Source organism: Branchiostoma floridae, chromosome 4 (assembly GCF_000003815.2).
Source record: "Branchiostoma floridae strain S238N-H82 chromosome 4, Bfl_VNyyK, whole genome shotgun sequence".
NCBI classification, from domain to species: domain Eukaryota; kingdom Metazoa; phylum Chordata; class Leptocardii; order Amphioxiformes; family Branchiostomatidae; genus Branchiostoma; species Branchiostoma floridae.
The window spans coordinates 15,691,819-15,702,871 of NC_049982.1; the positions used below are offsets into that span (position 1 = coordinate 15,691,819).

At 39.4% G+C, this 11,053-nt stretch overlaps 1 protein-coding gene across 2 annotated transcripts; it reads right to left on the reverse strand.

The window, feature by feature from the left end:
* Positions 1–14: 14 nt before the first annotated feature.
* On the reverse strand, positions 15–9,279 carry LOC118414117 (putative uncharacterized protein DDB_G0271606). Of its 2 annotated transcripts, XM_035817906.1 has the most exons (22): positions 9,115–9,186; positions 8,796–8,894; positions 8,246–8,388; positions 8,051–8,122; positions 7,595–7,678; positions 6,808–6,968; positions 6,365–6,420; positions 6,031–6,182; positions 5,457–5,555; positions 4,923–5,064; positions 4,549–4,616; positions 4,315–4,424; positions 3,949–4,038; positions 3,478–3,556; positions 3,229–3,333; positions 2,895–3,035; positions 2,056–2,198; positions 1,819–1,887; positions 1,418–1,568; positions 1,085–1,178; positions 699–833; positions 15–449 (listed from the first exon to the last, which is right to left on the reverse strand). In XM_035817906.1, exons 3-22 carry the CDS (start codon positions 8,327–8,329, stop codon positions 352–354), a joined length of 2,133 nt encoding a protein of 710 aa, XP_035673799.1. In that variant the 5' UTR covers positions 8,330–8,388; positions 8,796–8,894; positions 9,115–9,186; the 3' UTR covers positions 15–351. The 2 variants fall into 2 exon arrangements, with proteins under 2 accessions (XP_035673799.1, XP_035673800.1); XM_035817907.1 differs by lacking the exons at positions 8,051–8,122; positions 8,246–8,388; positions 8,796–8,894; positions 9,115–9,186 and adding an exon at positions 9,233–9,279 and having other exon boundaries at positions 7,595–7,604.
* Positions 9,280–11,053: the final 1,774 nt, after the last annotated feature.

Below are 11,053 nucleotides of genomic sequence, written 5' to 3' on the forward strand. Positions count from 1 at the left end.
ATTGTCTTGTTGTCAAGATGATTTTTTTTATTCCTGTGCAAAATACATTGAGGAAGGTTTATGCTTGACCTGACATTCATATTGATAGAAAGCAATATATATTTTAAAAAGAATATCCCTATGTAGTCTCTATACTTCATGTTTAACAAATACTAGTTTACAAAAATATTAACTGGAACAAATACAGATACTAATGATAAATCAATTGTAATTTTGTTTGAAGCCTGATGGCCGCTCAAAGCATAAAAACACTTCATTTGACACAAGGACAAGAGCAAGTTTGATTCCTTAAAACGTATTACATGAAACATAACGTTGATTGTCCAATAATCCTTCGAAATAAGGAATTAACTATTCATCATCATAATCATCTGTGAAAGCTTTCTTGGGTTTCTTCTTCTTGAGCTTAGGAAGTCTGCCTGGTCGCACACCATCATCATAACCGTCTCCTGCAGAAGAAAAGGAAACCATCACTACCTTTAGCTGTACCTCATTTTATCTTCTACACAGAAGCTACACTACAGAAATGATCGTACATGCAATGTATAGTATGATATTTTTACCAAGTACCTAATGGGAAACTTGGTTCTATAATTTTTATACTGTATCTGTCATGACTACAACATTTGACCAAAGATGTGGTTTTGAGCAAAGACTTTGTACAAGAGAATTGATCAGATCTGAGGACGCTATCTCACCTGTAGCTGTTTTTGGTCGAAACCTATAATCATCAATGTCTTCATCCCTTTCTGCTCCCACCCCTGCTGTGCCTGGTCGCTTCATCCTCTTGGCCAAGTCTTTGGTCAGTTTCTTGGCATCTGCAGTTCCTCCCACTGTAATACCATGTGGATAATTTATCTTGTTATGTTTGAATATATTGAATGATTAATCTTGGTTGACTAGCATAGCAATTCAACTTATTTTGTTTCTTTGCAAGGCCACACAAGCTATGGAAGACATACTTTGAAGACCATAAATCTTGTTTGCACAATATAATTGACATTCTTTGTGAAAGGACATTTCAGAACATATTTCCGACGTAAATGACAGTTCAGACATTTTTTATCAACAGCAATGCACTGACCTTTTTCCACAGCTTCCTCCACTGCCTCAGTTAGCTGCTTTTTGGACATGTTTCCCATCACAGCTAGCTTGGACAGCAGGTCTTTCTCTCGGTCCTGTGAAAAACATCCGTATTAGTGTTTTGAACCCTTATACAAACACTCTTCAGAGCAATTACTACCTTAAAGTTGGCAAAAAGGTATGCTTGAAACATGATAGTATCAATTGAGATGCTGTTTCCCTCCATTACTCAAGGCTACAATATGTCACCTTTCTAAACTTCAAACCTTGCCACAGACAGATTTCCACGTCCCCCCACCACACCAGAGTACAAGTAAGTGAGATCCTCCCTCACCTCCAGCTCCCCCCTCATCTGTTCCTCCAGCTCCTGGTTGAGCTGGTCCGTCTGTCGGGTTAGCTCCAGCTTCATCTCCCGCTCCAGGTCATCTATGGCCGCCTGGTGGCGCCGGTCCATCAACAACTTTGTCAGGGCAGCAGACGCAGACCTGCACATGTTTGTAGAGACATTAAAAAACCCTATAACTAGTGGTTTGATCTGATTGATGAAGACAGCATTGCATAGACAGTGGTATGCTCTTCTGATGGACAGAAGTAACAACAGTACTTTTAAATCTTTGCAGATTTCTATCAACCAAGAAATCAGTAACACATTAACCCTAAATGGCAAATTTACTGCAATGGCAGAAAGAATAACAACATTATTGACGAGAGAAGTCCAACTCAAGTCCAACTCACAATGATCCCCTTCTGGCTTCATACTTCAGCTGCTCCTTTTCTTCCTTATCCAGTTTTTCCTCAATTGCTCTGAAAATGAGGAGCACAGACATGAAGACTATGTAATGGCAACAAGCTTATATTTACATAAGCACATTCTGAAACATAAGAACTAGAAACAAGAATAATTCTCATCTTTAATAGCATATCTTTTATAACACTTGTCAAAACTGTCCTAAAAGTTAAAGTTGTCCTGACCTCTGCCTGTTGAGCTGCTTGACCTCCAGTTTCTCCTGCAGCGCTCTCATCTGCCTCTCCTTGCTGGTCTGCAGCTGCTCGTTAATCAGCTCCACCTCACGGTAGTGGTTCTGTAGGATCCGCTCGGTCTTCGTGTCTGACACCTGGGAGATGTTTAACAATATGTTAACTTTGTAGATGTACCAGAGTGCAAAGTACCCACTTGCACACTTGCACATTGCAACCACTTTTTGCTTGGTGCAACTTACTTCTAAACTCAGGTTGCACAGGGCTCTCAGAACTCGATTTTGTTGTCAATTTACTTGGAAGAAATAAATGGACTGAGGCAGCTCCATTTCATATCAGCCAATCATGTCAGTGATTGCTGATTATGATAGTAAAAGGTTATGATGTATGTATGTATTGTACCTTTTTTTTCAGAAATTAAATAATTGTAGGTTTTTTCATTTGTGCAACCTGGCCCAGAAAAGTATTTTGTACACTGTGTACTATGAAACATTTTTTCAAGAGTGCTTCTCTATAGTGTAAAAAATGTTTTTCCTTTTCTTTTTGTCAATTTGTTGTTTTTTCAATGTCAAAAGCCCTTTGCTAAGCTTTGTTGTGTAAGTGTTGCTGTCCTTGGTGCTGAATTAAATGTCTGTTGTACATTTTAGTTGATTAGTCTTTTGAAACTCAACCTGAACAGTAGTACGGTTATTTTAGGAGGCACTTTCAAATCAAATACTAAGTACATATCATGAGAGTTTGATATGTAGCCTTTGTCTGCAATAAATAAGACCAGTAGATATGTCTTATGATTGATGAATGAAAAAGAAATGGTTTGAAACCAACTGACCCACCTGACCAGACTCAGCCACCTTGTCCACCAGCTGTTCTTGTAGCTCCTTGATGGCCTTCTCCTGACGTCTGATGATGGACTGCCGGCGAGCCTGCCCCAGCTGGAGTCTGGCAATCACCTTACCCAGCTGTTCATCCTGGGCCTTAACAAGACAAAAACAGGACATGTTCGCATCAAGTAAGACCACTTATCATGTTGTACAAAAGGATGATACTGAGATAAATGACTGAGCAGTGCAGAATGCAAAAGGTCCCACTTTTATCCTGTTTCCATTTAGCATACAGAAGAAAGTTTCTGGTCATACATTAAACAGCTGACAGAATGTTATGATATACCTTGAGTGCCTGGTCCGTCTCCTCTGCTAGCCTCTTCCTGAGCTCAGTGAGGGCCTGCTGACGCTCCTCCTCCAGCTGCTGGACCATCTCCTCATATTCCTCCTCCTGGAGAAACAGGAAACAGCAAAATGCCAATCAATAGAACTAGGATATCCTGAAACACTGACGAATTGTCTGAAATGCAGCAAAACAATATTGTTGGTCTTAATAAAATTCAGTAAACATTACAATTGATGGGCATAGTCTCACCAGCATCTTTTTCTCATCCTGCTTTGCCTTGGTCTTAGCTTCCAGTTTGGCCCTGCGCTGGGCAAGCTTCTGTTCTAGGCTAAAAGAAAATTGGAAAACATTCATTGTGTTGTTTATAAAGCCATCACAATATATAATAGTAGACAATTTTTCAAGATTTGCTGCAGCACTATAAAGGAAAGGTATTAAGAAATAAACAGGTTTTTGTATGTGGTGCAAAAATAATTCAAAGGATTTAGTAGAATTAGAGCTGTCATGCCGATGCATGCAATACATCAACAATATTCTTGTGTTTAATTGTTTCATTTGGATAACTTTAAGCCAAATGCTAATCTAAAGGATTCAGGAAAAATACATAATCATGCATAGTCATACAGACACGGAGAATACATAAAGCATTGCTTTGGTGATTTATCAAGAAGTAATGAACAGGTTTTTATTCAACAAAACATTTGTCATCTTCAAACTCACATCTTCTGTTGCCGAGTACGGCTGATCTGCAGCTGGTTGTTCACAGCGATCATGTTCTGTTCATGTTCCTTCATTATCTGTTTCCTGGCCCTGAGGTGGAGATAAAGAAAAGTTAGCATGGCAGTTCAATTGTCAAAATGTAGCATACCACTTTCTTGTCATAGTTAACTTGGAAGAATGATCGAAAAATACCTTCCTCATTTGGCAAATGTATTCTTACAAAAATATCTATTATAAAAGGATTGATATGTTTTTAAACAAATCACAATTCTGACTACATATGAAGCAGCAAACTAGTCAACCCCAAATAAATGCTTGTGAAAACAAAGCCCCTCTGGCAGAGGTAATAACCCTAATAATCCTTACTCCTCTGTGAGTCCTGCCTGGGTGTCCAGTAACATAGTGATGGCCCTCTCCTGCTGGTCGTTCAGCATCTTCTGCTCTGCCTGGGTTGTAGCACTCTGCTCCTCCATTTTCTGTGAAAATAAACAAAGGCATCTTTACCACTTTATACATGTTCATTTTATCTTAGTAGACACATTTAATTATGGTTGACATTTTCTTTGTACAAATGTGTAAGACCGTTCATTTGATACTTACTCTTCTTCTTTGAGCCAACTTGGCATCCAGCTGTTCTCGTTGCCTCTCCCTTTCTTCATCCTGACGTTCTGTGAAAATAAAACATGATATACATGTATGATACAGAGGTTGAAGTGTACCAGGATAGACAAGGAGGGACGATTGAGGTGTGTTTGATTATTGGCAAAAATCAGTGCACCTTAAAGTTCTTGAAAATTGATGTACAAAAGTCATTGCACTTTAAAGTTCTTGAAAATTAATGTACAAGACAATATGGTAAATTATCTTTGGGCAAATACCATGTGAAAAGGATGGAGTACATATTAGTTCAGTCTCTCTGAATACAGCAGGGGTATGTGATACGGATGTGAGAATGTATGGATGCAGATAAATACCCTGGAAGTTCTTCATGTGAATCTGGTGCTTCTTCATGAGTTTGCGGGCTTCCTTCTCCGACAGCTGTGCCCGTGCCTGCAGGTTCTCGTACAGGGACTGGTCATGTTCCAACAGCAGCTGTCCACGGCTGGTGTCAAGTTGCTGGAACAGAAGTGTAGTATTTTTAAATCTGTGAAAGGCTACATTGCACGTTTCCAACCCAATGTCTCGAGGGACATAAGAATTTAAAATCTATTGTTTGAATCTCTGATAAACAGTAGGTACTTTCGTTGACATTTCTTATATGATTTATATACTTATATACGTAGATATGATTTGAACAAATTTGCAATACAGTACTTCAAGCGTCACTGTGTCACCTGATAGAGATCTCCTTTGGTCCCAATAAATGACAGAGTGAAGGTTGGACTTGCAACTTCCTTTTCCATATGAATATCATCCTTTTGCCAAGATGTTCTTAAGTGGCAGAGGCATAGCAAGGCAAGGCTGCAAATTGAGCACCAAGAAAAGGTATACAACTTGCAGGTACCTACCTGTTTGAGCATGCTCAGTTCTTCAGCCTCAGTCTCATCCAGCTCCTCTAGAATGTTGAGCCTGCGCTGCTGCTGCTGTATCATCAGGTCATGTTGGGCCTAAGGGTGTCAGATGAAGATATACTGTGTTAGGTACTACATCGTAATCAAGTCATGTTGGGGTTAAGGGTGTCAGATAAACATGTACATTGATGACAAATGAATAAGGATGGTGACTCAGGTTCTCAAATCCAATTCTGTATCAGTATCTATATAGCAAGTAAAGCCACCAGGCTTTGGCAGACAATACCAGCTTTGCAAACAAACGGTGTGGCAGCAGCTGGTTATATTACACTGAATGGCTTGTCACACGCAACTTTTTGCACATCTATCTGCAAGTGTTCTTTAAAACCAAAAATATGATCATACTGTACTTGATGATAAGAAAATCCAATAAAAAAACAATGAGTTCATGTTATTTAGCCTTGAACCATAAGCATGATGCCAGTAGGCTAGGTCTTTGTATCAAAAGCAGAACAGGAACCATTGGAAGAGGATTGTACTTGCCTGCTGAGGGAAACTAAGCCATAACTACCTTGACAAAGTCTTTGGGATCAGTCTGGCCTTCTGCAGCTGAGTTGTTAAGGTCCTCCCTCTCCGTCTCCTCCTTTGCTGCCAGTTTCTGCAGCTTGTGCTGCCTGCGCTGCTGCAGCTTCTCCTTCAGCATGTCCTGCTGAACCTGCAGGTCTGGCACAGGGATAGAGAGAGACAAAAGTTATGACTATTGCCCAATCAGGATTGACCTATCATTTGACCTTTTAACTATCTATGACACACTATTGACTGAAGTAATGGTCTACAAGATCTTAACTTAACAGTCTGCAAGAAAGATCAAACCTGTATGTCAGATTAACTTAATGTGGACCAACCTGCATTGTAGTTCTCCTCAACCCTCTGCATGTCAGACTGGTACTGTGCCCAGATACTGTAGGAAAACATACAGGGGGTCATCAAAGGTGTGAAATATCTATTGTAGAAACCAAATTAGTATCATTGATACTAATAATGGTCATTTTTCCACATTTCTTATTCTTAAATTTTTGAAACATAAAAACTAGATGATAATGTAATCATGCTTCATGTACATTATAAGTGAACTGATGCTATACTACAAGCTATCTTTGACTTAAAAACTTCACAATGAAATCACATGGTATTTTATGCCTAACTGGTCTATTCCTTTTATGATTTCTGAGAGTCTACCCAAGGAGGTTAAACCTCCTTGGTCTACCTTTCCCCTTTAACAGATGAGTATTCAACAGAAACATTAACATATAAGAATATCAATCAATCATCCACTGCCCATGCTGACCTGTCCCTCTGCTTGTCCAGTAGCTTGGTGTCCTGACAGAGTTTGTCCAGAGTGATGTGCTGCTGGTTCATCCTCTCCTCCACCTCCTCCTCCTCCCTGTTCTGTGCAGAGGTGTGCTCTCCTGCCAGCCTCTGTCTCTTGGCCAGACGTTCTTGTAAAGCCTGTTGGGCAAAGGAATACATCAAGATATACTCTAAATGCATTTTAAATTCATGGCGATTGAATCTGGTGGTAGGGTGAGAATAGAGTGTTTTTGATTCACGATAGTGCTACAGTCACATACTGTATAGTAATGGAAACACCAGTATATACACATGTACTGTTAGACAGCTACCTACTATACACTAGGCAAGGGTGCTAAAGATGGATAAAACAGTCACTTTCAGCAGTGCTGGCATAATCAACTAGCACGTACTGACCTAAATGTATTGATTCTAGGAGCTATGTATCAATGAATATGTAGTCAATGTTCAATTCAAAGACCGGGCCTATATTCAATTTGTGCCTTGTAAGTATTTATGGCTCTTCACCATAATAGGCGCCTCCAACACATCATTATATTGCACGAGTACAGTATTCAAATATTTTGAAGGTCTAAAATAATGCAGCAAGATACAAAGCTAACCCATTTTTCAGAATTCAATCATTGGTCCATATGGAATGGCTTGATTGCTATCAGAAAGGAAATAATGTGTGTAATTTTTTGTTATACAAAGTAACCTGTTTACTGAAATATAAATACATCTTGTCAGATTTTTTGAATCCGTAAATAATGTTTTTAACTCACCAGTGACTGTCTGGCAAACTGCTCTCCCATCAGCCTGTCAACTGTTGCCATGTTGTCAACAAACTTGGACATGATTTTCTCCAGCTGTGAGATAAACAGTATAACAAAATGATGTTAAATTGTAGAATCCTAAAATATAATGCTAGTTCACCTTTATTTGCGGGGTAACCTTAATTTGTTGTATTCAAGACTGGGGTATTTAGGGATATTACGATAATGGATGGTGGTTTCAAACTGCAATACCTAACAAAAAATGCATTTAAAACCACTGTCCATCGACTTGATATCCCTAAATTACCGGCTTGCAAGTAGAACGGATATAGGTTACCTCGCGGATAATGGTGAACTAGCGTTATATTTTCCATAGAACATGATTACGAAAGTATCCTTGTAAAGCACACAAAGGTTGTATTGGTACATTATCAACTGTGAACTGAATGTGAACTGTTCCCATACCTCATTCTGTGGTAGTCCAGCAGTACTGAGGTCCTGTCTCACAGACTCCTGTTGCTCTTTCAATAATGAGTTCTGAGAAGAAAAAACACCTTGTAAGTATCCTGATTTTGAGCATTCTATTAAAGGTGTTTTTTTTCACCATGTCAATACATGATGTAAATTTTGATAAACAAATAAGCAAGTAAGCAGACTGACCATCCTCTGGACATACTGTGGGTGGAGTTTCTCCAGAGCCTCCTGCATGGCAACAGGGTCCTTCCGCAGCTTCTCATCTGCCATCACCTCCTCTCCCGCCTCTGCAGCTCAGCTCGGATCCCCTCCTCTCCTGTCTGGATGGACTGGTGAGCAAACATGAAAGACTTGTTACAGCATTCAAAGACAATGATAAATTCACCCTTCAGCCCAGTTCATGCTCTCAGTGCCAGGGTCTGACTGGACCGCCAGCACGAAACATGCAAACCCATAACTGCCAGGTTTTAATGCTACATGCAATGCTGGTTTCTTTTAATTTTTATGCCATTTACATTCATATTCCCTTAGCCAAGACGAGTATTGTATGAATTGCTATATCATTCTTGCCTTACATTGTACCATGTACAAATATCATGCATTCATTTGAGGCTTACCCCCTATCCTGGTTATTAACAGGTATGTTTGTGTGGACTTAAACTAGAGACATACTCAAAACAGTAGTGGTGCTGGATGATGAATAATTTTCCTTAGAAGAATACAAACAAACACATACCTTTTCATGCTTGGTCAAGATGTTACGATACTGTTTCTCATCAATTTTCTCCTTGAAGAAGAGGCCATTCAGGAAGATTCGTAAGATCTGCAGGAATGACTGTAAGGAAAAATACACACTGACAGGTTATATCTGAGAAAGTTGATGCGACACATCTGAATGGCAACAAGATATAAGTGAAAGCTAGTGCCATAACAACGCAACAATCAGCACCATGGAAACAATCTTTCCAGATTACAATGACAAATTGGCTGTGCATAGCCCTGCTTTTACTTTAGGATCAAACTCTTTCTTAAAAAGGGCAAAGGGTTCAACTCACATTATTCTTCTGTTCTCTCAGTTCTTTCTCCAGCTGGACTGTGGCTCTGAAGTCCTGGAAACGGAGCTCGTTGTCTATATCCTCACTGAGAAACAAATCACATAAAATAAAACATAACCTTTTATACACACATTTGTAGTATATTGACATGACAAGAATAGAATTTCCCAAGTGCTGTGCTGATCAAAACAAGCGCACAGACTATTTTTTATCAAAATGGGTACATCATCATCATAACCCTTCCTTGCCTCTCAACAACTTATGCACAGATTTACTAATCGAGGCAAAAATGTCTTAATTCGATTAACGTTATAGATGTAGACACAGATTACTAAAAGAAACAGGCAACTTAACATATTACCAAAAGGGATTTATCATATCATACACAGATTGGCTAATAGCTAGGTCAAGGTGCCTTTAGCTTGGCTGTATTACCTCTTAGGCTTTATGAGAGCCACCAGCAGGCTATCTGAGTACAGGGGATCGTCCATGTCATGCAGGCCCGAGTCTCTGCTGATGGTGCTGGGACCCAGCCTGGCTTTCTTCTCATCATCAGCTGGTTGCTAGAATGAGTCATTGGGTTAGATATTACCCTATGCCTTTAGTTGGATATTTCATATTTCATCTCATTTGTCCTTTGCTATTTTCTAATTTTGAATCTCTTTAGAAAATGCTTGTACAATGTTTATAGAGAGTTCAGTCAGAACCTCACCCTTTGTCAACTAAAAGAGTCTTTAAAACTGTTCTATTTGCTATAATTTCCCTCCAAAAAATGCCAGTTATGTGAGTGGTCAAGTTCTCATCCATTGATATACTTACCGAAGAAGCATTAGATAGCTGGTCGGGATCTTTTTGTTTCTTCTTCTGTGAATAACATAAAAACGCAAACTAGTAATCAAAAGTGAACCTTAACTTCTTGCTCTCATGTTCAGTGTAAAAGTAAAAACACATGAATGTTCAGTTAAAATGTCTTGTGTGATGCAAAAATTTATAAGTGCAATATGCAGGACGATTCTTTTCTATTAGCCATTGACAACTAACAAAAGTGTATACCTAAATGAAATGAAAAGTATACTGAAGTGATGTGATGATTACTTTTCCTGCCATTGGAGAAATACTACGGCAGTTCTTATGATATTGTTCTATTTACGTTAGTATTACCTCCTTCCGTTCTTCCTCTTCTTCTTCATCATCTGAAGAATCTGGCTCTACCACATTCTCCATCAGTAAAATTTCACTATCACTGTCTTTTGCCTGTAAAAAGATTCAAATTGTGTTGGTTATGTGTTAATCATCAAGCCTGGGGAAAACGTTAAATTGGTCAGAGTGAAGTTTTACTCAGCTTGTTGAATCAAACAGAAGCAGAAGTGAACGTACCCTCGAATTGAGAATGTCAAACAGGCAGCACTTAGCCACGACGACAGCGATAAGAACGCCGAGAAAGAACCCCAGGATCGAGCCTAGAGCCACCAGCCCGCCGTCTACGTTCTCGGTGAAACCCCTGTAGTACTCCAGGGTCACAAGCACACACGGCTCCGTCATGTTGGTCTTCCCAAGATTTCCTTTCTACAAATGCGATAAGCCGGATTTTTAGATGACCTAGACCCTGACGTTTTCTTGCTTGTACAGGGAATGGAATTATTCTGGTCCAGGCATTGTTAATAAAACAGCAGCTGGCTATTCTTTCCCCTGTTCGTGTACACCAAAGGATTACATGTTATTATGGTGACCTCACGTCAGACACCTGTAGTCACCTGACGTAGTCGGTAACGACCATTTAACGCCGGGGTACATGGGTTACAATTGTAGTAACTATTTTCTTTAAATCAAGGAAACAAGACCGAGTTTCGTTGGTGTTGTGATTAATGATACTTTTCTTTTGAACTAGTTTCATAATTGATACCCAATGACACCATCATTTGTGTGACATACTGAAGTA

What these genes read in the sequence shown, in the direction of transcription:
- LOC118414117 (XM_035817906.1), bottom strand. Translation starts at nt 8,329, where the DNA reads ATGGCAGATGAGAAGCTGCGGAAGGACCCTGTTGCCATGCAGGAGGCT. An exon ending in CACAGTATGTCCAGAGGATG is followed by an intron (nt 8,123 to 8,245) that starts GTCAGTCTGCTT and finishes TTTTCTTCTCAG; the next exon opens with AACTCATTATTGAAAGAGCA. An exon ending in AGATGAGGGGGGAGCTGGAG is followed by an intron (nt 1,179 to 1,417) that starts GTGAGGGAGGAT and finishes TGTTTTTCACAG; the next exon opens with GACCGAGAGAAAGACCTGCT.